General features: G+C 58.1%; 1 protein-coding gene across 3 annotated transcripts in view; it reads left to right on the top strand.

Moving 5' to 3' along the window:
• The window catches only part of TLN1 (talin 1), a 35,470-nt gene extending 11,001 nt beyond the window's left edge, over positions 1-24,469 (top strand). For 2 of the 3 annotated variants that reach the window (XM_056324348.1, XM_056324349.1), the window contains exons 9-58: positions 207-311; positions 660-815; positions 1,054-1,155; positions 1,381-1,457; positions 1,625-1,805; positions 2,485-2,598; positions 2,919-3,027; positions 3,532-3,740; positions 3,867-3,965; positions 4,168-4,218; positions 5,983-6,150; positions 6,421-6,715; positions 6,817-6,983; positions 7,308-7,436; positions 7,763-7,876; positions 8,087-8,200; positions 8,361-8,495; positions 8,630-8,758; positions 8,867-8,969; positions 9,045-9,253; positions 9,348-9,467; positions 9,630-9,827; positions 10,145-10,284; positions 10,376-10,469; positions 10,619-10,708; positions 10,876-10,998; positions 11,181-11,324; positions 11,659-11,820; positions 11,909-12,049; positions 12,303-12,484; positions 12,837-12,969; positions 13,085-13,186; positions 13,310-13,480; positions 13,645-13,794; positions 13,914-14,015; positions 14,139-14,258; positions 14,558-14,704; positions 15,637-15,803; positions 16,064-16,247; positions 16,497-16,622; positions 16,931-17,047; positions 17,127-17,312; positions 17,428-17,535; positions 20,460-20,565; positions 20,704-20,828; positions 21,091-21,216; positions 21,352-21,414; positions 21,660-21,842; positions 22,504-22,629; positions 23,263-24,469. In XM_056324348.1, the coding sequence (XP_056180323.1) occupies positions 207-311; positions 660-815; positions 1,054-1,155; positions 1,381-1,457; positions 1,625-1,805; positions 2,485-2,598; positions 2,919-3,027; positions 3,532-3,740; positions 3,867-3,965; positions 4,168-4,218; positions 5,983-6,150; positions 6,421-6,715; positions 6,817-6,983; positions 7,308-7,436; positions 7,763-7,876; positions 8,087-8,200; positions 8,361-8,495; positions 8,630-8,758; positions 8,867-8,969; positions 9,045-9,253; positions 9,348-9,467; positions 9,630-9,827; positions 10,145-10,284; positions 10,376-10,469; positions 10,619-10,708; positions 10,876-10,998; positions 11,181-11,324; positions 11,659-11,820; positions 11,909-12,049; positions 12,303-12,484; positions 12,837-12,969; positions 13,085-13,186; positions 13,310-13,480; positions 13,645-13,794; positions 13,914-14,015; positions 14,139-14,258; positions 14,558-14,704; positions 15,637-15,803; positions 16,064-16,247; positions 16,497-16,622; positions 16,931-17,047; positions 17,127-17,312; positions 17,428-17,535; positions 20,460-20,565; positions 20,704-20,828; positions 21,091-21,216; positions 21,352-21,414; positions 21,660-21,842; positions 22,504-22,629; positions 23,263-23,394 (6,834 nt within the window). In that variant the 3' untranslated portion in view covers positions 23,395-24,469. The remainder of the gene's footprint in view (positions 1-206; positions 312-659; positions 816-1,053; positions 1,156-1,380; positions 1,458-1,624; positions 1,806-2,484; positions 2,599-2,918; positions 3,028-3,531; positions 3,741-3,866; positions 3,966-4,167; positions 4,219-5,982; positions 6,151-6,420; positions 6,716-6,816; positions 6,984-7,307; positions 7,437-7,762; positions 7,877-8,086; positions 8,201-8,360; positions 8,496-8,629; positions 8,759-8,866; positions 8,970-9,044; positions 9,254-9,347; positions 9,468-9,629; positions 9,828-10,144; positions 10,285-10,375; positions 10,470-10,618; positions 10,709-10,875; positions 10,999-11,180; positions 11,325-11,658; positions 11,821-11,908; positions 12,050-12,302; positions 12,485-12,836; positions 12,970-13,084; positions 13,187-13,309; positions 13,481-13,644; positions 13,795-13,913; positions 14,016-14,138; positions 14,259-14,557; positions 14,705-15,636; positions 15,804-16,063; positions 16,248-16,496; positions 16,623-16,930; positions 17,048-17,126; positions 17,313-17,427; positions 17,536-20,459; positions 20,566-20,703; positions 20,829-21,090; positions 21,217-21,351; positions 21,415-21,659; positions 21,843-22,503; positions 22,630-23,262) is intronic. The other variant, XM_056324350.1, reaches the window with a different exon arrangement.
• Positions 24,470-27,882: the final 3,413 nt, after the last annotated feature.

Below are 27,882 nucleotides of genomic sequence, written 5' to 3'. Positions count from 1 at the left end.
TAGCAGTTTGGTGGGTGAGAAACAGGAGCAGGAAGCTGTAGGTGGACAGACAAAGCAGCTCCTGAAGTCCCAGAGGTCAGAAGGATGCTGTAGCAGGGGTAGAGGATGCCGGTGGGGCATGGAGAGCCTGGAAAGACTGACAGGGTGATGGTGGCACAACCAGGAGACTGTGGAGCTAGCACGATGTACTGTCTTTGCTGTTGCAGGCCCACAAGAACTGCGGGAACATGAGTGAGATCGAGGCCAAAGTTCGCTACGTGAAACTTGCCCGTTCCCTCAAGACCTATGGGGTCTCCTTCTTCTTGGTCAAGGTAGAGCAGCAGGCCCTCTGGTCCCACCTCTGACTGACAAAAATTATGCCAGCATCCCCCTGTCTGTCATGCCTCCAGCTGCTACCCCTCCAACCACATTACTCCAGTTTTTCCTGGGTCTCCACTCGCCACCTCTCCTTCTTGCCTCTCCCCGTGCACTGCCTTCACACCCTTCCCACTTCCCACCACATGGTTCATACCTTTTCTCATCTTCAAGCCCCATGCCATGGTTGTCACCACCAGAAAGTGTGGCCTTGGGGGTGTTTGGTATCCAGCAGGCCTCTAAGGTCTATGCCTGGGTGGATCTGTCCTGGGGACAGCTCACAACCATTCTGTTGTGGCCCACAGGAGAAGATGAAGGGGAAGAACAAGCTGGTGCCACGGCTGCTGGGTATCACCAAGGAGTGTGTGATGCGTGTGGACGAGAAGACCAAGGAAGTAATTCAGGAGTGGAGCCTGACCAACATCAAGCGTTGGGCAGCGTCGCCCAAGAGCTTCACCCTGGTAGGGACCAGCCCTTGTCCCCCACCTCCCCTCTCTGGTGGTGCCCCTGTGGGGTGCTGCTGTCATGCCAGCGCCTCTCTTGGGTATTGCCCCATGGTAGGATAGCCTTGCCCTCCTCTGGTTTCTGTCCCGGCTCATGTTTTGGAGGCTGGTGCTTGGGTGCTTAGTACATACCAGAGGGGCTCAGGATGGCTGCCAGTGCCCTGCTCCAGTGCTACCCTGTGCCCTGCCATTGCAGGATTTTGGAGATTACCAGGACGGTTACTACTCAGTGCAGACGACGGAGGGGGAGCAAATCGCCCAGCTGATTGCTGGCTACATCGATATCATCCTCAAAAAGGTGAGGCTGTGCTGGGGAGGGCACCAATAACAGACTTGTCTCTGGAGAGGGATGCAGGGTGCCTCTTGCAGCTGCCTCCAGACAGCTGTTGGCACACTGTGCCACTGGGGAAACTGGAGACAGGGCAGGGGGATTCTGTGGCTCCAGTACAGTGCCTGAGCTGCAGAGGGAGGGGAAGGCTGGGAGGAATTTGCTGGCTGACATGTTTTCTCTTTCCCTCTGCAGAAAAAGAGCAAAGACCACTTTGGACTGGAGGGGGATGAGGAGTCCACCATGCTGGAAGACTCCGTGTCTCCAAAGAAGTAAGTCCTCCAGGAGCAAGTTAGCTGCCAAGTGGAATTTGAAAGGAAAGTGGGCTCCAGCCAAGTTTGCAACACAGCGCGTCTGGAGGAAGTGCTACTGGCACTCGTGCAGAGCCTCTTGCTGGGACTGTGGGCATCCCTTGACCTGGTATTTCTCCCTGTTTCAGGTCCACTGTCTTGCAGCAGCAGTTCAACCGTGTAGGCAAGGCAGAGCTGGGCTCAGTGGCCCTGCCAGCCATCATGCGAACCGGAGCTGGAGGGCCAGAAAACTTCCAGGTGGGCACGATGCCGCAGCCTCAACTGCAAATCACCAGTGGCCAGATGCACCGAGGGCACATGCCTCCTCTGGTAAGCACTCCCTGTGCCCACCATAGCACGCAAACTCCGAAAGGTGCCCATCGGGCTCATTTAGACCCATCCATCTGCATCCGTGGCCCGGTGTTGGCTTGCTGTGAAGAGCAGGGCCTCTGTGCTGCTGGCTGGCTGAGCTGGTGTCCTCCCACTCCTGCTCTGCAAACTTGAGCGACGCCCTGGCATTTTCCCCTGGCTGGTGGCCACAGCCTCTCCTTCAGGTTAAGCTGCCCCAGGCTGCAGTGTTTGGCCAGCCCCACCAGTGCTGTGTTTTGCAGCAGAGCCCTCTGCCTGGCTTTGGTGCCCTCCATGTTCTCTGCAGCTGGAGAAGTGCTTGGAAAAGGTCACAAGGAAGCTGTTTTCTTTGGCCTCACTTAGCCTGCTATGGGCCTTGCTGTAAAAGCATTGTGGGGTCCCACTGCACTGCTCCCCACTCCCTGAGAGCTGGTTAACTGCGAGATCTTACTTGTACCCATGGTGGGATGGACCGTTTCCTAGTGGGAGGGGCAGAGAGGAAGATCCCCTTTTTGCTAGGTGCACCCCCTTTGTGGAGACGCCTACCTAGAGCACTGTCATCAACAGCACATTACACCACGTTGCAGAGGGGCATGTGAACCACATATTTAAGCCTAGATTTTGAGCCTCCCTTGTACCTCAGTCTGTCTCTGTGTTGCAGACTTCAGCCCAGCAAGCCCTGACTGGCACCATCAACTCCAGCATGCAGGCTGTGCATGCAGCCCAGGCCACACTGGACGACTTCGAGACCTTGCCGCCCCTTGGGCAGGATGCTGTGAGTGCTGGCTGAAGGCAGGATGCTGAGGGGGGGACCTTGTTGGAGGTTGTTGGCTGGGCTGGGTGAGGCTGGCCTCTTTCCTAGGAGAGCTGTCAGCAGCTCCTGGGAAGATCTGCCTGCAAAGAGTGGGGCTGTATCTGACTCTGGGGGCAGGAGTGGAGGGGACTTGCGCGGTCAGGTTGGGCTGGGGAGTTTTGGGTGGTCACAGCTCTTCCTTCCCTTTTTGTCTCTTCTTCCTTGCATCTCTCTGTGTGAGCATGGGTGCAGCTACACACTACCTCCACCACCATCTCCCGACTCTGTTCTCCCCATTTCAGGCATCCAAAGCTTGGCGCAAAAACAAGATGGATGAGTCGAAGCATGAGATCCACTCCCAAGTGGATGCTATCACTGCTGGCACAGCCTCAGTGGTCAACCTCACTGCAGGTATATGAAGGGTTGGAGAAGAGGGGTGCCCCATCTCTGGGGAAGGCTTGGTCTCTTGTCTGGCTGACGGTCATGGCTTCTGCCCTCCATTAAAAGACTGAAGGAGCCAGCCTGCCCCAGCTAGAGCTAAATCAACCCCGACTGCTGCTAACATGCCTGTAGAGCTGGCCATGCCCCCATGGGCTCACCCTGCCTTTAGATCCCTGCCTGTATCCAGCCCAGACCTTTCCTCCCAGTCCTTGGCTGACCAGCCATCCTCTGGACCAGGAGCATGTTGTCCAGTCCCCTGCCATAGCTCCAGGCACAGCCATGACACAGTGCAGCTCTCTTTCCCCAGGCCCTCCTGCCCAAACTCACTTGATGTGACAACCTTCCAGGCTTAGGAGCCAGAGAGTCTTTCCCCAGGCTCCCAGGAATGAGAACCATATCAGTGACGGGCACAGGGATACTCTTGGAGCATCACTTGAAGTGTATCTCATCGTGACTCGTCTTCTCCCTGTGCAGGGGATCCAGCGGACACGGACTACACTGCTGTGGGCTGTGCCGTCACCACCATCTCTTCCAACTTGACGGAGATGTCCAAGGGCGTGAAGCTGCTGGCTGCACTGATGGAGGATGAGGGAGGGAACGGGCGGCAGCTTCTGCAGGCAGCCAAGAACCTGGCGAGCGCAGTGTCAGACCTGCTGAAAACAGCACAGCCTGCCAGCGCTGAGGTGGGGGGCCAGAGGGGCTGTGGGGCTGAGGAGGGTGGAAGCCGAGAGTGGTTCAGGTAGTATCAGGTGATGAGGTTTCAGGGCTGGCTCATGAGCCTGCTGTTGATTTTACCTTGTTCCTTGCAGCCCCGCCAGAATCTCCTGCAGGCTGCTGGCCTTGTGGGCCAGACCAGTGGGGAGCTGCTGCAGCAGATTGGGGAGAGTGACACCGACCCCCGGTTCCAGGTGAGCACACTCGGTGGCAACCAGGGACACCCACTCCTTAAAACTATCAGCCTTTGCACAGGACATGGCAGGAGGGGCTCCAAACTGAAGTGTGGCTGGTGCCCAGCAGTGACTTTGCTGAGGGAGGGGACAGGCCATTGCCCACCTCTGTCCCTAGAGCCGCTGTGATGTAACGCATCTTATCTTGTGGATTCCCATGTAGATCCCAGAAAGCCGGCGTGCTTGGATCCTACCTGCCTCTGACCCAAAGACGGTAAAAGGGGGGGCTGTAGGCATGGATGGCCTGGTGGACCCTGCCCCCTCCACTGTGAGGGGTGCTCCTCTGGGGACTATCAGCTGAACTCTTGGGAGAAGGGCTCTTATAAAAATCTGCTTTTCTGGTGGTTGGCTCTCAGAAGTCCATGCACTCGGGTCACTGCTTGGGCAGGCGCTGCCCTGGGAGTCCATCCTTGTAGCTGCCTCAGCTGCTGCCTGCCACTCCTTGCCAATGGGAGTTGTTTGCCTGCTCCCATCAGATACCCAGGGCAGCTGGAGCCTGGCGGGGTGGTTTGTTTTGGCTGAGCTGACTCTTAGCTGGCTTACTTTCCCACAACTGTTCCTTCCAGCACAAGGGAGAAGAGTACACCGTGCTGCAGGGAGGATCCAGCTGTAGTATAGACAAAACAGACTCCGGAAAGGATTTTCTGTTTGTGGCAGCCACACAGCCTCAACATGAGCAGAAAAGCCTTGACAGATAGCCAAGGGGAGTAGAAAAGCTAGCGCCGGGACAGGAAGCCATGCTTAGCCGGGTGGCAGTGCTAGGACAGGGCAGCCCCAAGGGGCAGCCTTAGAACCTGGAAGATGATTTGCACACGTGCAGTGGGATGCTCTGCCTTGCAGCTGCCAGACCCGAGTGTATCTGCTTCCCTCATTTGGGCTTGGATGCGGTGGTCTGGGGACTTTGGAGCTGGGTGCATGTGCTCTGCGGTCTCTCTTCCTGTCTGGAAAGGTGGCGGATTGCAGCAGGAGTAGTTTTGGCTTGCAGGGGGTGAGGGGATGCTGTGATACTTCTGGCTTGGTGGCCAGAGGCTTAGCTGTCATGGGGTGTGGGGCCGCTTGCTGTGAGCACACACATGGCAGGAGGACTGCAGGCGCAGCAGGCAGAGAGCGCTGCCCTGCATACCAAGGTCTTTGCCCCAAGTGTTTGCTGTCTAGTACTGGTGCTGTCAGTTTTCACCAGCAGTGTGCCATGGGAGCTAATCCTGAAGGCTGCAGTGTGCTTTTCTGCCTGATGCCCTGCAGGAAAGCAGTTTGCCATGGGCTGGTTGCTGCCTGTTACATGCTGCCAAGGTGGCCCAATGCCTTCCGTGCCACCCCTGGGGAGAGGAGGCTGGCTGCTGGGTCATACCTCTCCCTTAGCCCTGGGAATGACAGCAGAGACGTAGTCGGTTGCTAATGAGCTAGAAAACAGCTGGTATGCCTGCAGTACAGGTGACCAGTGTGGGCAGCATCCCCAGTTGCCTCTTGCTGGTAGGGTGAGCCTGTGGACAGGCAGCTACACTGGTGTGGCTGTACTGCAGCCAGCTTGTGCCTGCCATTTTCACGGAGCAGTCCATCATTGTTTTGCCATTTGCCAAGCAGTGCTGGCAGTGCCTTGCAGAAGGTTGTTGCTATATTACAATCAGGGACTTGGCACAGGTTGTTGCCTGGAGAGTGGGCATAGAGCAGGTCATGGGTGTTGCGGTGATGGTGAGTGTTGCCCAAGCTGCTTTGGATGGTGTTTGTGGTGGTGCCATGGTGCAGGCTGCAGCTCAAGGGCAGGTTACAGCCTCACCACTGGCTGAGGCACACAATAGACATGGGGTCAAGGTGTTGCCAGCCACTCCAGGTGTTCAGTGCTGCTGGTGTTGGGACAGAGTGGATGAAAGGCCCCGAGAGCTCATGTTTCCCTACTGAATATTTCATGAGAGCCCTTCTGGTGGCTGCCGGTGCTCCTGCTGTTGTGCCTCCACAAACTGACCCTCTGTGTCCTCCCCAGGACATGCTTATGCATCTGGCAAAGGCAGTGGCCAGCGCTGCCGCTGCACTGGTGCTCAAAGCCAAGAACGTGGCTCAGAAAACAGAGGATGCTGCACTGCAGACGCAGGTGATCGCTGCTGCCACCCAGTGTGCCCTCTCCACTTCCCAGCTGGTGGCCTGCACCAAGGTAAGCAGCAAGGTTAACCCTTGCCTCAGCATGGCTGCAAGCATCATCTGGCTGGTGGCAGCTCCATGGTGGGGTCGTAGGTGTGTCAGGACCACATGTCCTCCGGTGGGAGATCAGGGGTCTGGCACCAGAAGCGTGGGCTGCCTCAGGCTAGGGTCCATGCCACTGTGCCCAAGCACTGAATATTATCTTCGGAGCAGCAGAAACTGCAGACAGCTGTCCCTGTACAGGTCCTGCTAGAAGCCCACCGTGCTTTCTCTTCCCCTCCAGGTAGTGGCTCCTACAATCAGCTCCCCAGTCTGCCAGGAGCAGCTAATCGAGGCTGGCAAGTTGGTGGCCAAGTCGGCGGAGGGCTGTGTGGAAGCCTCCAAAGCAGCCACCAATGATGACCAGCTCCTGAAGCAGGTGGGGGTGGCAGCCACAGCCGTCACCCAGGCCCTGAATGACCTGCTGCAGCACATCAAGCAGCACGCCTTGGGTGGGCAGCCCATTGGGCGCTACGACCAGGCCACCGACACCATCCTCAATGTCACTGAGAACATCTTCAGCTCCATGGGCGATGCTGGTGAGAGCAGCTTATGTCACCTGGGGTAGAACCTGGTGGATGGGGAGATATCAGGAAGCCCATGGGACTTGCTAATGGGCCACCCTTCCTTTCTGTCCCAGGGGAAATGGTGCGTCAGGCTCGTATTCTGGCCCAGGCCACCTCTGACCTCGTCAATGCCATCAAAGCTGATGCAGAGGGAGAGACAGACCTGGAGAACTCGCGCAAGCTGCTGAGCGCAGCCAAGATCCTGGCTGATGCCACTGCCAAGATGGTGGAGGCTGCAAAGGTCAGTGGCATGGGGGAGGATAGACACTGGCTTTGGCCTCCAGCCTTGCCTGACACGGTTGGCTCACTGCAAGGATGGGGACAAGCAGCCCCTAGGTGGGGGAGCAGTTCCCAGAGCAAGGTCCTGCACCAGGCCAGGTGTAGTGGAGTGAGGCTTTTCCTGGAGCCTCTTCTGCTGCTGAGCTTTCCCCAAGAGGCTTTGGGCATCTCCCCAACTTCCTAAGCAGCTGAGCTGCCTTGTGGGCCAGAGCACAGCTGCTGTGTCAGGAAGACAAGGGACCCTGTGGTCCCTGCAAGCTTTGAATGGGTTTCCTGCTTTCTCCAGGGAGCCGCAGCCCACCCAGACAGTGAGGAGCAGCAGCAGCGGCTGCGTGAGGCAGCAGAGGGGCTCCGCATGGCGACCAACGCAGCAGCCCAGAATGCCATCAAGAAGAAGCTTGTGCACAAGCTGGAGGTGAGACACTGGGAAAGGGGCCATGGAGGACAAGCAGGCGTGGTCAGTGAGCAAGACCTGACCAGGAGCCCCCTCATCCATGCACTTCCTGGAGGGATAAAGTCCTTTTCATGTATAGTGTCTGTGTTGCATCCTGCAGGGACCTGCCCACTGCTCTCTTCCCTTTCCTTGTGTCCACCATGTTGCTTTGGGACACTGAGCACTGAGGGTGCTGGGAATGCTCTGGTGTCACAGGTGGAGGCACAGGAGAAGTTTAGGGGGAGCTGGGTGCTGGTGTGTGGCAGGCTGCCCTGCTGCCAGTGCTAACACGTGCCTCCCTCTGCTAGCATGCAGCCAAACAAGCTGCAGCCTCTGCCACCCAGACCATCGCCGCTGCGCAGCACGCTGCCTCCTCCAACAAGAACCCTGCTGCACAGCAGCAACTGGTGCAGAGCTGCAAGGTAAGGGCCCAGGCCTGATCCTGGCATCTCCTGTGCTGCCTCTCCCCATCCCTTCTCCCATCAGCCATGGGGCTTCATGCTTAGTGGCAGTGGGCAGGCAGGACCTTGGGGTCCTCATGCAGCTCCCCCAGGAGCTGATCTTTCAGCCACTGATCCTGGATTAGGTACATCTCCTGGCTGAGCCTTTCCAGTGACCCTCTTCTCTGGCAGGTGGTGGCAGAGCAGATCCCAATGCTGGTGCAGGGCGTGCGAGGAAGCCAGTCGCAGCCAGACAGCCCCAGTGCCCAGCTGGCTCTCATTGCTGCCAGCCAGAACTTCCTGCAGGTACGCGTGCTGCCCGGAGTCTCCCATACGAGCTCTGGCACTAACAACCTTCCTGCTGTGCGTGGTCCTACTAAGATACTGGGAAACTTGCTGCACATGGGCAGCGGAGAGATGTTACGTGTTCATCCCCTTCTCACTGTTTTTTCTTTTGGCCTGGCAGCCTGGTGGGAAGATGGTAGCTGCAGCTAAGGCCACTGTCCCTACCATCACAGACCAAGCTTCCGCGATGCAGCTCAGCCAGTGTGCCAAGAACTTGGCTGCAGCTCTGGCTGAGCTCCGCACAGCCGCTCAGAAGGTGAGAGGGATTGGACCCCAGCTGTTAGAGCAGGAGGGAACAGTGGGGATAGCCTGGTAACAGGTCATGGTCTCTGCTACAGCAGGGTGGGCTCAGAGGTCACCCCACTCACCTTCCCTTCTTTCCCATCACAGGCTCAGGAGGCATGTGGACCTCTTGAGATAGACTCAGCACTGGGTCTGGTACAGAGCCTGGAGAGGGACTTGCAGGAAGCCAAGGCAGCCGCCCGCGATGGCAAGCTCAAGCCTTTGCCAGGAGAGACGGTGAGCGTGTGGGGAAGGGTGGCACAGGGTAATGCAGCGTGGCTGCTGGGGCAAGGGAGCTGCCAGGAAGTGCAGCCCACCAGCATGTCCCCATTCATCCCACCACAGATGGAGAAGTGTGCCCAGGACCTAGGGAACAGCACGAAAGCAGTCAGCTCTGCCATCGCACATCTCCTAGGAGAGGTAGCCCAGGGCAATGAGAACTACACAGGTATCGCCTCTGTGCCATGGCTGGGAGTGGGGAGGGGGCCATGCTGGCAGCTGCTGACCTCTCCATCCCCCACAGGGATTGCTGCCCGGGAGGTGGCCCAGGCCCTGCGCTCGCTCAGCCAGGCTGCCCGCGGTGTGGCGGCCACCACCCCTGACCCACAGGCACAGAGCGCCATGCTGGAGTGCGCTAGCGACGTCATGGATAAAGCCAACAACCTCATCGAGGAGGCGCGGAAAGCGGTGGCCAAGCCCGGTGACCCAGAGAGCCAGCAGCGCCTGGCCCAGGTGGGGAGAATGGGTACCTCGGTGTGACCTGCCTGCCTGCGGGAAGGGCACGAGGTTGGCTGGGGGATGGTGACAGCTCTTTGCTTCTCTGCAGGTGGCCAAGGCAGTGTCGCAGGCCCTGAGCCGCTGTGTCAACTGCCTGCCAGGGCAGCGAGACGTGGATGCTGCCATCCGCATGGTGGGAGAGTCCAGCAAGAGGCTGCTTGCAGATTCGGTGAGCTGAGCTGGGGCGGGAGGGGGAGGGGGAAGCCTTCTAGGGATGCAAGCCAGTCAGTCTGCACTGGCTTCCTCTAGCATATCACAAGCATGTGCTAGACCTTCATCCTTCATCCCCATCCTCCTCACTGCCTCATCTAACCCCTCTCCCTGCCTCCAGTTCCCTCCCAGCACCAAGAGCTTCCAGGAGGCACAGAGCCAGCTGAACCAGGCAGCCGCAGGGCTCAACCAGTCTGCAAACGAGCTGGTGCAGGCATCGCGTGGCACCCCTCAAGACCTGGCCAAGTCCTCCGGCAAATTTGGGCAGGACTTCAATGAGTTCCTCCAAGCGGGAGTGGAGATGGCCAGCCAGTCCCCGGTGAGAGCAGATGCCCATTGGGCGGTCCTGGGTATTGTGAGAGGTTTGGGATGCCTGAGAAGGTGGCTTGGCAGCGGGTGGTTAGGGTGGCTGTGACCAGTGCAGCTGGTGAGATGGGGTCCTGGAGCTGTGCAAAACCACAGCAGCAGGGAGAAGGTGGCTTGGGTTAGTTCAGCAAGTGTTGCCACCGTATCCTTGCTGTTGGCAGGTGAGTTGGATGAAAGGAACTGGTTCAGCCTGAAAACCACTGGAGAAGACCCAGGGTGGGTGTGGAGCTTGGAAATCTGCTGCAGGTAACTCTTCTTGGTTTCTTGCAGAGTAAGGAAGACCAGGCACAGGTGGTGTCGAACTTGAAGAGCATCTCCATGTCCTCCAGCAAGCTGCTGCTGGCTGCAAAGGCGCTCTCTGCTGACCCTGCAGCTCCCAACCTCAAGAATCAGCTGGCGGCAGCAGCACGGTATGAGGAACGCTGTGAGATTGCTGTAGCAGTGGGGTCACGTTGCAGGGCTGGCGCTGAGCCGTGGTTCTTTCTCCCTTGTCCCCTGCAGGGCTGTGACTGACAGCATTAACCAGCTCATCACCATGTGCACCCAGCAGGCGCCAGGCCAGAAGGAGTGTGACAATGCCCTGCGGGAGCTAGAGGTGAGAAGCCCCATCTTGAGGCAGTGGAGAGGCTGAGGTGGTGGGGAGTGGGGAGCTGCACTCATGGCGAGGGGCAGGAGGGAGCAAAGAGGAGGTGCAAGTGGAGGGCACAGACCCTTTGCCTGGATGTGACACCTGTGTCCCTGCAGACTGTGAAGGAGCTGTTGGAGAATCCCACCCAGACGGTCAACGACATGTCCTACTTCAATTGCCTTGACAGTGTCATGGAGAACTCCAAGGTGAGTCCTGAGCTGGCAGGAAGGACAGAGGGAGGGTTTGGGAAGGATGTAGGAGCAAAGGGAAAGGTGGTTCCTCCCCTGCTGATGACACACAGTGAGCTCTGAGCCTGGGAGCACTGCCTGAGTGGGAAGTGATCTTCCTAACAAGTGCATGGTATGTCCTGTAGGTGCTGGGCGAATCCATGGCTGGCATCTCCCAGAATGCCAAGAACAGCAAACTGCCTGAGTTCGGTGACTCCATCAGTGCGGCCTCTAAAGCCCTCTGCGGGCTGACGGAGGCAGCTGCCCAGGTGAGATGCACTCAGCTCCAGCTCTGAGCATCACTCCTGGTGCATAGGTGCTGTGTGCACCCCTCCCCTGCCCCTCCAAGCCTGGCTGTGTGGGACAGCGCTGTCAGCCTCCTCCACAGCCTGTGCCTGGTCTGAGCCTCACCACTGTGCGCAGACTCTCACTGCCTCTCTTGTGCTCCTAGGCTGCCTACCTTGTGGGGGTGTCGGACCCCAACAGCCAGGCTGGACAGCAGGGCTTGGTAGACCCCACTCAGTTTGCCAGAGCTAACCAAGCCATCCAGATGGCCTGCCAGAACTTGGTGGACCCTGCCTGCACCCAGTCCCAGGTGAGTGTGAGGTGGGGGCACTGTTACAGGCATCTTGTTGCTCAAAAGGGAGTGTGAAGCTAGTTGGAAGACCAGCATCCCACGAGCTGGCCAAGATTATGGCTAGTATCTCATCAGGCCCCATCAGCTGTACTAGGAACCGGTTTGCAGCTTTGGTGCAATGGTGACAGTCCAGATGGGGGGCTCTATGGGCGTGCAGGACTTTGGTGATTCTTTTTGGGTCCCAGGAGGGACTGCTGTGGTCACTGGTGCCTCATGTGGGGATGGTGGGAAGGGAGAGCTGCAGGGGTGGGGAGTCAGGGTGGATCCTGCCTTACCCTGCTGTTCCCTGCAGGTGCTGTCAGCAGCCACCATTGTAGCGAAACACACCTCAGCCCTGTGCAACACTTGCCGCCTGGCCTCCTCCCGCACCGCCAACCCTGTGGCCAAGCGCCAGTTTGTCCAGTCAGCCAAGGAGGTGGCCAACAGCACAGCTAACCTGGTGAAAACCATCAAGGTGCGGTGTGCCTGCTGGGGCACAGTGGTAGGGATGGGATTTGGGGCATGACGGGGGTTGGATAACTGCTCTGGTCTCTCCACATCAGGCCCTGGATGGTGAGTTCAACGAGGAGAACCGGGAGCGGTGCCGTGCTGCCACTGCTCCTCTCATAGAGGCTGTGGATAACCTGACGGCCTTCGCCTCCAACCCAGAGTTTGCCACCGTTCCTGCCCAGATCAGCCCGGAGGTGGGATGCTGCAGAGGCAGGGGGGATGTGGCCCAGCTGTGACAGGGGCTGCTGCAGGGTGGGGAGGAGCTGTGCCACTGCCTGAGCTTGGGATAGAGTCCCATTGTGGGGCTAGTGCCTTGTGGGGTTGCGATGGGGTTATGGTAGCAAGCCTTGGGCTTCAAGGGGCTGCTCCAGAGTGAGGGTCACAGGAGAGGGAGTCATTTCCCATGCACAGTCCCTCACCTCACCTGCCCATCGTCTCCCTGTGCAGGGGCGCAGAGCCATGGAGCCCATTGTCTCTTCAGCCAAGACCATGCTGGAGAGCTCTGCTGGCCTCATCCAGACTGCCCGCTCTCTGGCTGTCAACCCCAAGGACCCACCACAGTGGTCAGTGCTGGCTGGCCACTCTCGCACTGTTTCGGACTCCATCAAGAAGCTGATCACCAACATGAGGTGAGGAGAGTCCTGCCAACTTGACTGTGGCCCTGGCCCTGCTGGCAGGTACCCTTGCTATGAGCAAGCATCCCTGGGCACGTTTCGGCTCATCATGTCCTTGGCTGCTGCCGGTGAGGGGAGGCAAGGGATGGGATGGAAGATGCCGTCCCTCTTGTCCTGTGCAAGAGCTGCTCCCCCAGCCCTGGCATGGGTTGATGGGAATGCATGCCAGTGTGCCTGGGCTCTATGATGCTGGGTTGGTCCCAAAGCCCAGGAAGATGGCTCCTGTCCCTCACTGGCACCAGGTGGGGGTGAGGGTGAAAGGATGGCATAGCACTTGCCAGCGCTGGGCTGATCCATCTTCACACAGGGACAAAGCTCCAGGACAGCGGGAATGTGACGAGGCCATTGAGGTCCTGAACAGATGCATGCGGGAGGTGGACCAGGCCTCCCTTGCTGCCATCAGCCAGCAGCTGGCCCCCCGAGAAGATATCTCCCAGGAGGTGGGTCAGGGATGTGCTGCTGCAAGCCTAACAGGGACAGGTGTCCTTCCCTCCAGCTGCATGCAGTGACTCCAGCCCTGCTGCAGCCTCATGCAACACCTTCTCGTCGCAACAGGCTTTGCACAACCAGATGATCACAGCTGTCCAGGAGATCAGCAACCTGATTGAGCCTGTAGCCAGCGCAGCACGGGCCGAGGCCTCACAGCTGGGGCACAAGGTAACATGGGGATGGGGAGCTGCTGACAAGGCCCTCACTGTGTGTGGAGAAGCTTATGGTGGGAGGAGAGGCACAAGGCAGCTGGGAATGGAAGCTGCTGGTGCTGATGATGTTCTTCCCTAGGTGTCCCAGATGGCTCAGTACTTTGAGCCGCTTATTATGGCAGCTGTCGGTGCTGCCTCCAAAACACCCAACCACCAGCAGCAGATGAACCTCCTGGACCAGACCAAAACACTGGCCGAGTCCGCTTTACAGATGCTGTACACAGCCAAGGAGGCTGGTGGGAACCCCAAGGTGAGCCGGAGGGACACGTGTCAGTGGTGTGCTCCCCTTTGTGCGTGGGTGCTGCATGGTGCCACATGCGTGTGCCAGACATGGAAATCTGGGATAAGTGTGCAGCATCCCTGTTAGGAGGGGAGCCACAGCCTGCCTTCCGTCACTCTGGTTCATCCTTGCAGCAAGCTGCCCACACTCAGGAGGCCCTGGAGGAGGCCGTGCAGATGATGAAGGAAGCAGTGGAGGACCTGACCACAACCCTGAATGAGGCAGCCAGTGCTGCAGGTGTTGTGGGCGGTATGGTGGACTCCATCACCCAGGCCATCAACCAGGTGAGGGGAGTGTGGAGAGGACCTGGTGAGGGCTGGGGGTGGGAGAGGAGTCAAGGTCAAACGCTAAAAGGTCTTTGGGGCTGGAGCTGGAGCCAGAGCTTCCTGATGGTCTCTTGCAGCTGGACGAGGGGCCGATGGGCGAGCCAGAGGGGACCTTTGTGGACTACCAGACCACGATGGTGAAGACAGCCAAGGCCATCGCAGTGACTGTTCAGGAGATGGTGGGTGCGATCAAGCCTGCCACTGTAGAAAGCACTGCCTGCCACCGAGGCAGGTGGTCACCCTCTGTGCTTGTCTGTCCCAGTGTAGGGCTGCTCCAACTCCTGCTCTTCTTCCATTGGCAGGTCACCAAATCCACCACCAACCCGGATGAACTGGGCATACTGGCCAACCAGCTCACCAACGACTATGGGCAGCTGGCACAAGAGGCCAAGCCGGCTGCCCTCACTGCTGAGAACGAGGAGGTGCAAGCATGGGGGAGTGCGGGAGCATGCCATGAGGCAGAGCAGGGTCTGCTGGGGTGTGAGAGCAGAGGACAGGGACATTCAAACATCCCAGCGGAACTGGGGGCAGGAAGCATTCACACCTTCCCTGCGACACGGTGTGGAAAGGTGGTGCAAAGCCATGTTTCCTTTTTTCCCTGTCCTGAGTGGAAAGATTGGGAGAGAGTAGCTGGGTGGGGGTGGCTGGTGTTCACCAGCGGGTGTTGTGGATGTGGGGCTTAGTTCCCTGCTGGCTCTCTCATGCACGTGTTCCTCTCCAGATTGGCTCCCACATCAAGCGTCGGGTGCAGGAGCTGGGTCATGGCTGTGCTGCCCTGGTCACCAAGGCTGGAGCCCTGCAGTGCAGCCCCAGCGATGCCTACACCAAGAAGGAGCTGATAGAGAGTGCGCGCAAGGTTTCTGAGAAGGTAAGTTGTACACAGAGAGGGGTGACGGTGTGGCAAGGTGAATGGGATGCTGGATTGTGCCACGTACCTGCCCTTGGAGCCATGATACTAGGTTCTCCCCTGCTTGTGTTGGGCTCTGCTGGCTCTCTCAACTACACTCGCCTTGCGCAGCTGAAAGGGTGGAGGGTGGATCCTCCTCCAGGCACCCTAACAGCAGCAGGTGCTGTGATGGCCGAGTGTGATGTCCAGGTGCTGCCTGCTGATGTCCTGATGATGGCTTGCCGGGGGGGACAGATCTACACACTGGTGGCAGCCTGGGGCTCTCCAAATCAAGTCTTGCAGTGGTGGGCGTAGCATTTGCTGTGTCTCCAGCCAAGCTTGCAGCTCATGCTGGGTGATTGATCTCCCCCTCACCTTTTGCTGGCATAGTGGACAGTCGGTCTTAAGAGTACACTTCTGACTAACAGGTGAAAACGCAGCTTGGAAACTCTAGTTGATAGAGGTAGAGCAGCAGTGCTTGTAAGCAAAATCACAAAAGCAAAACAAATGCTTGTTCATCATGCCTGGCATGTGCCTGCATACTCAGGACCTCCTGCAGGTCCTGCCTTTCCAAGACTGCTTTCTGTCACAAAACTTGTTCTTCTGTGAGTGCTTGCCCAAGTACAGAAATGAAGTTTAGCAGCTAAAGAAGGAACAAGTGATGGTCTGATGCCCATCCTGCAAACCTTATTAATTTGTAAACTACCAGAGTCCAATATCTTCTGGACCCCTGAATAGGATAGGGAGAAGGTAAAAATAACCAGAAGCTAAGAAGGGGTGTCCAGACCACACAATTCCCAGTTGCTCTCCTTAGTATGGAGTGGCTCTGTTCTGGGAGGTGCTGGAGAAGGTGTGTGTGGTGGGATGGCCTGAACCTACTCTGCTCCCCTGGTCACCCTACTTATACCCCACAGGTGTCTCATGTGCTAGCAGCTCTTCAGGCTGGGAACCGCGGGACGCAAGCCTGCATCACAGCAGCCAGTGCTGTCTCTGGCATCATTGCTGACCTGGATACCACCATCATGTTTGCCACAGCAGGAACCCTCAACCGGGAGAATTCTGAGACCTTCGCTGACCACAGGTACCCAGGCATCTAATCCAGCCTCTGCTCAGCCAGGGGTGGAGGGTCAGGCTCTGTCCAATGCCAGGAGACCATGGTCTCCTGTCTTTGAGCTGTGTACCAGCCCAGGGAGACTTGCCAAGTTCAGGTCATGCTGACTCTGTTTCCCTTCCTCTCCATCTTGTGTGTACAGAAGGCACGGTCCACAGTCTCTCTACCCTGTGAGGACCATGTGTGCACGTAGAGGGCTGTGTCCTCACTGACTCTCTTCTTCTCCCCAGGGAGGGCATCTTGAAGACAGCTAAGGCACTGGTGGAGGACACCAAGGTGTTAGTGCAGAATGCCACGGCTAGTCAGGAAAAGCTAGCCCAGGCTGCCCAGTCCTCTGTGTCCACCATAACCCGCCTGGCGGAGGTGGTGAAGCTGGGTGCTGCCAGCCTGGGATCTGAAGACCCAGAGACTCAGGTGAGATGGGGTGTGTAGGGTGAACAGAGGCTGCTTGTAGCTTGCTTGAAGGGGTTGAGGGTTACAGCTGTTGTGTGGTGCTCTGGGCTGGATTCTGCATGTTAAGGGTTGGTTGGACTTTGGCTGGTGCTGATGGAGCTGGGCTCCCTGTATGCTGTGGGGTGCCCAGATTTCTTACTGTTGGGCCACACCACACCCAGCCTGAGTGTGACCATAGCCAAGCTGTTGCCTTGGTCTTGCTTTCCCCAGGTGGTCCTGATCAATGCTGTGAAGGATGTGGCCAAGGCACTTGGAGACCTGATCGGTGCCACCAAGGCAGCTGCTGGAAAAGCTGGAGATGACCCTGCTGTCTACCAGCTGAAGAACTCTGCCAAGGTCTGAGTTAGGTGTGATGGGAAGGAGGTGGTGGGGCAGAGGGGGGCTGGAGAAACAGCAGGGGGGCTTCTTTGCCTGTCTGGGGGCAGGAGGACAACTGGGGGGTAGTCAGGGCAAGAGGGGAGGAAGGGCCACATAAAAGGTGGGTCACAGCATGCAGAGGAGGCATTGGTGGGAGAATAAGATGAGGTGATATGAGTGGAATATGGGGGTGGGGCCATTTTGGACCCAAACCGCAAGGGAGGGACAGGCACCAGCAGCAGTCCAGAGCTTGCATGGGGCTTCATGGCTCTCTTGTCCCTTCTAAGGTGATGGTGACAAACGTCACTTCCTTGCTGAAGACAGTGAAAGCTGTTGAGGACGAGGCCACGAAGGGGACACGGGCACTGGAGGCCACAATAGAGCACATACGCCAAGAGCTGGCAGTGAGTACATCTGCGGTGCTGTGGCTGTTGTCCCACTTGCCAGCGGCCCTGTGTGTCACCACTACCTCTTGCCTCGCAGGTCTTCTCCTCCCTTGTGCCTCCTGCCAAGGTCTCCACCCCTGAGGACTTCATCCGTATGACGAAAGGCATCACGATGGCCACGGCCAAAGCAGTGGCTGCTGGCAATTCATGTCGGCAGGAGGATGTCATCGCCACAGCCAACCTGAGCCGCCGTGCCATTGCGGATATGCTTCGTGCCTGCAAGGTGGGTGGGCAGGGGATGTGCGTCTAGCATGGATTTGTGGGTGGCTGTTTGTGCTCGCAGGGATGGTGCTGGATGTGAATCATCCCGTGGGTGAATTTCCTTGTCTGGGTTTCAGGAAGCTGCCTACCACCCAGAGGTGAGCAGTGATGTGCGGCAGCGGGCCCTGCGCTTTGGCAAGGAGTGTGCTGATGGCTACCTGGAGTTGCTGGAGCACGTGCTTGTGGTGAGTGTCCCCACTCCAGTTCTCGGGGTGGGAAGAGGCTGCCCATGGTAGCCGGGGCGCTCCCCAAATCCCTGAGGTCCTCTGAGCTCTGCACCTCCTTCCACTGAGGTCTTTGCATGGCCCTCTTCACTGCCCGTGCTGGCACAGCACACAGCTGAGCCTCTGCCACGGGAGCAGATGTTGGAGAGACAAACAGGCCCTGAAGAAAGTTATTTGTCTAACAACAATGGAGGTTAACTAGCCATAAACAGATGGAGGCTGGAAATTCAACAACATGGGAGAAAAATCCTAAAGCAGCTTCCAGTAAGAGTGAGGGGAGTAAAAAAATTTCAGGCAGTGTGAAAACAGACCTTGTTAAGCTCACAAATAAATGGGAGACAGGCAGTACTCTTGATAGCAGAAGTGATGACATCAAGCACCCACTGCACCCTTTTGATCTGACCTTCCTCCCGTGAGTTACTCCCAGAGGCTTCAGGGGACTGCTTTAATTTTCTGTCCTAGAAGATAAGTATAGTTTACAAAAGCAAATTCGGAGTGGAAAGCAGTGGAAAGCATCCAGTGATGTCCTTTCAGTTGTTTGTGCCTTGGCAAGATCACAGAGATGGAATCAAGGGCACTTTGAGAGCTGCAAGGACTCTCAAACCAGGGTCAAGACAAAGACTGAGAGCAAGTCGGCTCTGTGGCAGGGTTTCACTAAGCTGGTTAGAAGGGCTTGGTGAGAGTCTGTTCAGGTCAGAGAGAGGGCACTGGAGCTCAGCCAGTGGTTTCCTGCAGGGAAAGACCCTTTAGGCAAAAGGTAACCAGCACTAGCAGCACAAAGAGGAGCTGGGCAGGAATCAGAATCAGTGGCTAGAAGTTGAAGCTGGGCATAGGGGAAGTTGAAGGGTGGTTTCATCTGAAGGAGGTAACCACTGGGATACAGTTCCAAGGGAAGCAGTGAGTTTTCAGTCCTCTACATCTAGATCAAGTATCTGTCTGGATGATGCTTTAGCTACATGTAAACTGTGGCACCCAAGGCTGGCATGCTGAGGAGAAATTATCTGGCTGACCTGTTGTTAACAGATGATTGGGCTAATGACTTAGTGTGGCAGTACCCAAAGTCAGCCTGCATGCAGGAACATGCTATTCTGCTGTATTTTGGGTGAAATCATCCAGCTGCCATGCAGCGTCTCTTGAATATCATACATTGGTACATGGCATGATATGTTCTCTGGAGATGCATCTTAGTAAGCTCATAGCCCCCAGGGTGCCTTCAGCTCCAGACAAGAGACCATTTAGCAGTTTTGATCACGTTGTCAGAGCAGAGAGCAGACTTACTCATGTGGCATCCAGTTTGGATGCGCTTATGAGGGCAAGCCAGCCGTTGCTGTGTGTCTTCAGCTTGGGGACGCTGAGCCACATGCAGCTCCAGTGGCATTGCTGTGATGGCCCCACAGAAGTCCAGGATAAAGCCATGACCTTCCCCAGCCTCTGCAGCCCTCTGGTCTGTGAAGGCAGGAGTGAAGCTCATGGGTCCCATTTATCAGAGGGCAGCAGGTTCCTGGAAAGCCGTGAGCAGGAAGGATGTAGGGGAATGGAAGGGGACATGGTGGGTGTTGTACTGCCTCACTCCCTGGCAGCAGCAAGTCCATTGCTGTACGCTGGGTCCCCATGAGAACCAGTGTCTTGCATGAAGTGTGAACAAGCATGGTTAGGGTTCAAGACAGAGGGTTTTTTGACTGGGGCTGGAAAACATGGCTCCCAGCAAAGGAGCAGGAAAGCCTGCATATTTCACTGGGAAGGGGATGGAATTTCAGCCTGCACAGGGACTTGGTATTTGGTAACAGTGGGTCTCTTCCCTCCAAAAGCAGAGAGATCTGGTGACTGAAAGCAGTGAAGCAATTCAGGGTGTGGAGAAGTAAGGTGTGAGGAGGATAGCAGCTGCATGGCTGCTCTGGATGTAGATGGCTCCTCTGGCCATGGGAGCCTTGTCCAGGTGCCCTGGCTCACCTGGCCCTGTGATGCTGAAATAAGCTAATGATGGCAGCACAGCTCCCAACCTGGGACTGCTTATCCTTCATTCGCACCTCTTGGCTGCCCTTCATCCCTCACCAGAGAGCACCCACCTTCCCTTACCCTCCCCATGCACCCCATCCCCAATACCTCTGTGTCCCGGCTGGGGCATTCACTGCTTTCTTCTCTCTCTTCTCCCTCCCTTCCTGTCAGCCGGTGAGTAAGGCGACATTGGGGTGCCTGCTGTGTCTAACCTCAGCATGAGCCTTGCTCACGGCGTGTCTGTGTGCCCAGCCCAGTGCTGGGGTGGCACTTGCGTGTGTCTGCAGGACCCCAGGGCCATGTGTTTGTGTGCATACTCACACCCACTGTAGCTGAGGGACAGCTGCATCCTGTGCGGTGCGAGTCAGGCCGGCAGTGAGCTCTGCTTGTGCATATGGACCCTATGTGTATGCACACGTGTGCTGTGGTGTGTGCATGTGTTGTTCCCCCACTCCAGTAAAGGACGCTCATGGCTCTGCCTTCTATCTTGTCCCAGCAGGGCCAGCCCTCCTGGGCTGGTACATGGCTCCAGAGTGCCCCCTGCCTTTGCCCAGCTTGAGTTTGCAGACGAATCTTTGAAATGGGGACAGCAAGGGGGAAATCTTTCAGGAGCTTGAAATGCTTTGAGAGGGGGAAAAAGTCTTGGAGGCGGTAGCTGCCGAGTGCAGGAAGGCTTGCACTGAGGCTGCAGAAGGGTTAAGGGGAAGCTCATCCCCTCCTCGGGCACAAGACCAGCCAGAGTCACTCAAGAAAGCATCACAGACAGTGCCTGAGTGTACACATGTGAGGGGGAGCTGGGAGTTCCCACCTTCCTTCCTTGGGGAGTGCACCCAGAACAGACCTGTGAGGCTCCCCTTTTCCAGGTGCTTACATGTGCTCCTTCCCCACAGATCCTGCAGAAGCCCACTCACGAGCTGAAGCAGCAGCTGGCAGGGTATTCCAAGCGAGTGGCCAGCTCTGTCACTGAGCTCATCCAGGCAGCTGAGGCCATGAAAGGTAAGGAAATGTCCTGCTCAAAGGGGCAGCACCAAGGGCTGGGATTAGGGTGGAGGGTTTAGCAGCTGATAGAGATGTAGGGTGAATCAGAAATGAGGCCGCACACAGGTGTAACATGCCTTGTTTCCTGTTTTCTAGGGACAGAGTGGGTTGACCCAGAAGACCCCACTGTCATCGCTGAGAATGAGCTGCTGGGGGCAGCAGCTGCCATTGAGGCTGCAGCCAAGAAACTGGAGCAGCTGAAACCAAGAGCCAAGCCCAAGGTAGTGGGGCTGGGCTGGGGCTTCCCTGCTTGTGCTTCAGTCAGGTGTGAAGACCCATCTGACAGCTCATCCCTCTTCCTGCGTTCCTGCTGCCTTCCACATCCCCAGCTTGACTTTCCTCGGGCAGCCTGCTCCCTCCTGCACCCCACAGCCCATAATCCAGCTTTATATGTGCCCCCTCAGCCCCCTGCAGCCATCATCCTGCTCTTCTCCGTCTGTCCCAGCACCCCTGCCTGGACTCACACCCTGTTTTTGCCTGCAGCAAGCAGACGAGAGCCTAAACTTTGAGGAGCAGATCCTGGAAGCTGCCAAATCCATTGCTGCAGCCACGAGTGCCCTGGTGAAGGCAGCCTCAGCGGCCCAACGAGAATTAGTGGCCCAAGGAAAGGTAGGGTTGGAAGAGGGAAAGAAAAAATGTAGGACTGTGATAGGTTCTCCCTTGTGGGGCTGCTTGTAACCCTCACGCCCCATGGCAACAGGTGCATGGGCCAGTGAACCTCACTCTTCCTTTTCTTCCTTGTAGGTGGGCGCCATCCCTGCGAACGCAGTAGATGATGGACAGTGGTCCCAGGGACTCATTTCAGCCGTGAGTATCAAAGTCATGCTCAGGGGACAGGGGGCACCCTCCTCTTGGCCCCTGCTGCAAAGATGAGGATGTTCTGCCGTTGCACTTCTTGGTGGAAGAAGCAGCCATGCTTCTTGTTCCCTCTCCCACCACATGTGGATGGGGTTGGCTCCATCCCATGTCCTGCAACCTTCTTGGTGCCAGGCAGGGCATACCCTCCCCAGGGGAGGCTCTTGTACCCCTCCTGACAGCTTGTCTTGCCATAGGCACGCATGGTGGCTGCTGCCACCAACAACCTATGTGAAGCCGCCAATGCAGCAGTGCAGGGCCACGCCAGTGAAGAGAAGCTCATCTCTTCTGCCAAGCAAGTGGCTGCCTCCACAGCACAGCTCCTGGTGGCATGCAAGGTGAAGGCTGACCACGACTCAGAGGCCATGAAGCGGCTCCAGGTGAGTCCCAGGCTGCCCCTCCAGCCCCAGCTTCCTCCTGCCCAAGGGGTCTGTGGGAATGGGGTAAGCATATGGGTGCTCTCCAGGGATCACGCTCCCTGCCTGTGTCCCATCAGCAGGGAGCTCACTGGAGCACAGGCTCCAGGTTGCTTGGACTTCACTGCTCTCTGTGTGCTAGGTGTGTGATGCTGGGCTGCTGAGCTGGGTGGCGTTCAACGATGTTGAACTGGCACAGGAATGCCTGAAAGGCATGCACTGCATCGCTGGCATTCGAGAAGTTAATGTTTGGGGGGCATGTTTTGTAGCACCCTTAATCCTCAGAGGCCATGGCGCACGAGGGGTTAATGTCCTTGCACTGGGGGGTTAACGTGGGGTCCCAGCGCTGGTCCCTCGGGGCCAAGGGCTGGGGAGGGTCAGCAGGGCTAGCCCCCAGTCCCTGCCCCACAGCTCAGACAGAAGCCAGAGCCCAGCTGAGAGGAGCAGCAGCGCCTGAAATGGTCATGAGCGGGCAGCAAAGCCATGTAAAGGAATCCCTCGCACACCCGGCTGCCTGCCCTGCCTGCCAGCCTGGCCTGGGGCAGGGGTTCGTTCACCACCCCCGGCAGCAGTTGTACCCCGGGGTTATGACTTACGTTTCCACTCCCCCTCTTCTCCGCTGCAGGCTGCTGGCAATGCAGTAAAGAGAGCCTCAGACAATCTGGTGAAGGCAGCGCAGAAGGCAGCTGCTTTCCAGGACCATGATGAAACGGTGGTGGTGAAGGAGAAGATGGTTGGGGGAATTGCACAGGTGAGTAGCGAGGCTGCTCTCATGGGTCAGGGGCAGCTCTGGCTGCCACCACAACCAGTGTGTGCCTGTCTCAGGAGCACGTCCAACCACCCACTAGCATGGGGCATGTCTTTGGAGAGCATCAACAACATGCTGCAGGTGCACCCATCCCACCCAGTGTGTTCACCCTCATCCTGTGACATGTAGCAGTGGTGTAGCTGGTGGTGGTGCATGCTCCCAGGAGTGTTAACGCCCTAGCTTCTCCTTGGTGCAGTGCCCACACCATCCCGGTGTCCATGACGTGTGTATGAAGGGCACAGTGTTGGGTAAGGGGTAAGAGCTGCTTGGCATGGGGTGTCACTGGTCCCAGCGCTGCCCCCCAGCTACAGGCTCGCAGCTGAGAGCCTCTACGGGGCCCGTGGGGCTGAGACCCGGGAGCTGTGCTGCTCCCCATTGTGTCCAGAGGACTCTGGTCCCACCACAAGGACAACAGCCCTCGTGCCTGGGGCCGCGCCAGTGCAGGGAGGCTGTGGCTGTGACGGGGGGAGGAAGCAGCAGCCAGAGAGCCGGGCTCTGGGGTCGGCATTGACCACAGCAGAGGCTTCAGCCATCCCTGTCAGAGACAGCTGTGACTCTAGGGCTCTCTACTGGCAGATCATCGCCGCCCAGGAGGAGATGCTGCGCAAGGAGCGGGAGCTGGAGGAGGCACGGAAGAAGCTGGCCATGATCCGGCAGCAGCAGTACAAGTTCCTGCCCTCAGAGCTGCGGGACGAGGAGCAGAACTGAGCCCCACGCCCTCCCACTATGCGCCGCACAGACTGCCGCCTGCCAGCTCCTATTTAAGACGATCAGCCTCAAGCGAAGGGCTGCCTGGGCTAGACCAGAGCTCTGCCCGCACCCAGAGCACCGGGACTAACCCAGCCACTGCTCCAAGCCGGTGCCGCACCAGCAACTCCGCTTCGCTGCCCAGCCCACCTTCCCACGCACACCCAGGGCACGGCCAGAGCGTCCGGAGGGACCTGGCTGGGGTGGGAGCTGGTGCTGCACCGGCTCAGGGCTCACCCCCCAGCCTCAGGGTGCGGGGCCAGAGAGCCCTCCATTACAGGGGATTTTTCCGTGTGCCTTCTTTATTCCTACTCGTGCTCCTTTCTTCCCGCTTCTCCGTGCAGGAGGGGGAAGAGGCGGGCGGCTTGCCCTCTCCTGTGCAATGGTGCACAGGGAGCAGCATGGTCTTCTGCTGAGCTGTCACACGGAGCTGCCTTTTACCTCCAATGCCTTATTGCTGGCTGAATCTTCTTCCTCCTCCTCCTCTTCCTTTTGCTCCGTAGCTTCCCTGGGAGGCACTGAGCGCCGCCCCCCCCCCCCTCCCCCCCCCCTCAGCCTGGGCCTCTCGAGCAGGACTGGAAGCCACAGTGCCTCCGCTCAGGACTGGGGGGATGTGATGGGTTCATCCCCAGAGCTGCTCTTTGCCTTCCCCTTGCCCACAGCCCCAGCCAGCTCTGCCTTCCTCCTCCTTTCCAAGTGCCTGCATTGTTTTCCAAGATCTGCAGTATTTTTGTAACTTTTCAATTTCTCTAGTATTGAGCCTGCAGCTTTCGAAGTTCATTTATTCCCCTTCCCAGCTCATGCCCTGCCCACTAACACCCAGCTCTTGCTGGGGTCCTGCAGCCCAGCATCCCACCCCTCCTTGGCTCTGGGACCCCCCCCTCCCCCTCCCCCTTTGCACTTGCTGAGGCTTCTCTCACTATTTTGATACTTCAAGCATCCCATATTAAAAATTGAAGGAAACCAGCTTGGAGTGGAGTAGGGGATGCCAATGTCTCCTTGGAAAGACATGCTCATCAATAAAATCTGGTTTTCCTGCTTTCTCGCCACCTGTGTATCAGCTCGACCCCCCCAGCAGAAAGGGAGGGCTGATGGGCAGGGGGGACACGGGCGCCTGCTCTCCTGGCAGAGGCAGGGGGATGTGTAGCAAGGGTGCTTATACAGCATGGAAAATATTTGAGGCATGTCCAGCCCCAGGCACCCAGCAGGCTGGACCCCTGCTGCCAGCCATGTGCTATCCCTCGCAGGTGCTGCTGGGGGGCCACCACCACGGGAGGGGGGCCTGGGGGTTTTGTTGCTGGGGGCTTTGGGGAGGAGAGGGGCAGCTGGGCTCCTGGCGACGTTCCTGCTGCCAGCTGAAGATATCCCTGGGTAGGGTGCTACAGGGGTGCAGGTAGGGGACCACCTGGTGGCCCACTGGTGTGAAAGCAGCAGCCCTTGGATTGCTGTGGGTCCGGGAATGTGGCTTGAGCCCTCCTGGCTCCCTGTGCTGAGCTCACGCCCCGAAATAGCCCCCTGGGGCTGACCTGCGCGGGCAGCAGCTGCCCTGAGCGTGTCCCCACCTGTTCCCACCCTGTCACTCAGTGGGGATTCGGGGGGACCAAGTGGCAGGGGGACAGGCAGGGATGCTGCAGGGTGGAGCGGGGGACGTGTCCTCTGCCTCCAGGACCCATACCTGTCAACGTGAGCTACAAGCATCGTGGTGAGGGCAGCATCCCACTGCATCCCAGTCTGCGACCCCTGTCACCTTGCGGGCATGTCACTGGGGGTGCGGAGGGGCTGTCCCCCCTGGGACGTTTGCCTGTGGCCAGGCTCCAGGGTGGATTTGTGGCTCTCGCAGGCATCCCAGTCCTCCCAGCTGTCTCCTGACAATCTGCGCTGACCTGACCCGGCACCAGGCTGTCACCCAGGTACCAGCGGTGCATGGAGTCCCCTTTGAGTCACCAGCAAGGACAGTGACTGGGCACAGTGTGGCAGCGGCCCGGGCCTCATTCTGGCATCCTGGGGCCAAAGGAGCTCCAACACCCCCAGCAGAGGGCTGCAAGCACATCTGCTGCTGTGTCCTCTGGGCTGGGGTACAAGGGACCCCAGCAAGAGCTGGGCGTTAGCGGGCAGGGCATGAGCTGGGAAGGGGAATAAATGAACTTCAAAAGCTGCAAGGGGTGGTGGTCCAAACACCAGGGGAGGGACATGGGGTGCAAATGGTCCTCTAAATGTTGCCCACTGGAGCAAGGTGTTGCTTCAGTAGGCAGGTTTGTGCAAGCACACACAGAGGCTTGGAGCTGGGACACCACAGTCATGAGGTGCCTGTGCCTGTGCCTCTGCAGGGACCCAAATCTGGGTATGTGGGAGGCAGGCAGTGCAGCCACAGCCCAGCTTCTGGGGCAGCCCAGGGACAGCACAAGAGGCTGTGGCATGGCTTGCATCCTGAAAGTTCCCATTAGACGGCAAGACAAGCTTTTCCCTGGGGGTGCAGTCAGACCCTCGAATGGGGCACAGAAGGGGGTCCCCATCCTTGGAGACCTTAGCCCAGGATGGGGCAGCAATGGGAGGGATGCACACCCAACATGCCTGTGCACCCCCATGTCTCAGAGGTCACCCCAGAGTATGGCCTTGAGGGTAGACTCGTGGGCCTGGGCACTTGGATGGCCCCAGCTGTGCCAGTCAGATGTGGTCATGATGCTTGGAGCAAAGGGGAGCGGGCAGCAAGGGAAAGCTGCATCCTTTGCGGGGACACCTGCAGGCTGAAGCCCTGCCTAGATCCAGAGCAATTGCCTGGCTGCTCACACCATACACATCATAATCTTTCCCCTGTGTGCAGAGCCTATGAAGTTGCTCTGGGCCAAAGCATCCCACAGAAAATCATCCATCCTCACCCAGGAATGGTGGAATATAGATCTTCCCCCTCCCCTTGGAAGCTGCGTGCTGGCGGTTACTGACTCTCCTTGTCCAAATATGTGCCTAATTTGTCAGTATTAATAGCTGCTCTCCAGAGTCCAGCGGCAACTCTTTCTGCCTGCTTTCCCCATGGTGCCAGCAGCCCCTCAGTCCTTGGCTGCTCCCATCCCTCCTATGTCCCCAACGGCCCAGGGCCGAGGGGGTCCTAGAAAGCCACTCTCTCCAGCTCTCAAAAACTTTTTGCTCCTCTCACCTTGGAGAACTGGTGCTGAAAAGTTGCGGCAGGCAAGGACTGGATGCAGCCCTGGGGCAATGGGCTGGGGGAGCCCATACACCCCCCCTGTTCTTGTCCCATCCCAGTGTCCCCACATGTTGCACGGCTCCTGCGGCCCCTCTGCCAGCTTCTCTCAGCCCCCCCAGCCAAGAGCCCACCCTGCAGCTGGGAATGCACCAGAAGCATTTACAAGTGTTATTAAAGCATGGGTTATTTTTGGAGGAGCCAGGATCTGAAGGGTTTGCATTTTTTTGCCTGTGGAACACAGTTTACTTAGAGCAGAAAGACGGAGAAGGGTGACGAGTTGTCTGTGTGCCCTGTGTTTCCATGAAATGCCACCCTACGGGCTGTGCACATGCCAGGTGTCCCTGTGGGTACAGGAGATGTTGGCACCTGGGTGCAAGACAGCAGGGACGTGGATGCCAGGGAGCCTGCACAGAGCTGGGGCCCTCCTGCCCCATCGTGACACAGTGACGGGAAGGTCAGGGGCTCCACTTGCTTCTCTCCTGTTTTTTTTTTCCCCATGTGGGCAGTGCCATCTCACAGTGTCCCCAAGTGCAGTCACAGCCGATGGATGTCCCTGAGTGCAATCACAGCCTGAGAGTGTCCCCCCAAGACTTCACTGCCAGCCTGTGGGTATGCCCAAGTGCCATGCCAGCCCCTGAGATGCCCCCTAAGCCAGTGCCAGCAAACAGGGTCCCTCAGGCCTCAAGGTGCAGTCACAGGGGAATGGGGTTTGTCGAGGACAGTGCCAGCCCTGCAATGTCCTTTAGCATGGGGACAGCTCTGGCTAGAGCAGAAGCAGGTCCCAAGCCCCGGGGGGGCTGGCTGGTGGTGTTTCTGGAACTCAGTAATAGCACAATGCCAGCCCATGCAGTCCCCAAGGTGCTGGGGCAGACGTGGCATGTTCCCCACCATGGTGAGAGGCCGTATGGGGTTCCCCCCAACCCAGTGCCACCGAGGAAGTGCCACCAGAAATGGCCCTACCAAAGTGACCTGGGGTGACCATAGCACAGTGCCCCCCAGGCCCCTAGCACATTGGCCTGGGGTGTCCCTTGACTGGTGCCACCGAGGTGTCCCTGGAACTGTGCCATGGGTACACTGGGGTGTCACTCACCCAGTGCCACTGGGATACCCCTACTGCAGTGCCTGGGGCGCCCCTCACACAAGGGTGTCCCTCTCCCGCTGCCACCAGGGTATCCCCAGTGCCACCGGGGTACCCTTGGTGCTGTGCTCTGCAGTGTCCCTCTCACAGCGCCACGGCCCCGGCGCCGGGC

Source organism: Falco biarmicus, chromosome Z (genome assembly GCF_023638135.1).
Source record: "Falco biarmicus isolate bFalBia1 chromosome Z, bFalBia1.pri, whole genome shotgun sequence".
Classification (NCBI taxonomy): Eukaryota; Metazoa; Chordata; class Aves; order Falconiformes; family Falconidae; genus Falco; species Falco biarmicus.
Note: the sequence above shows the minus strand (reverse complement) of the source record. Positions and strands in the feature narration are given on the sequence as shown.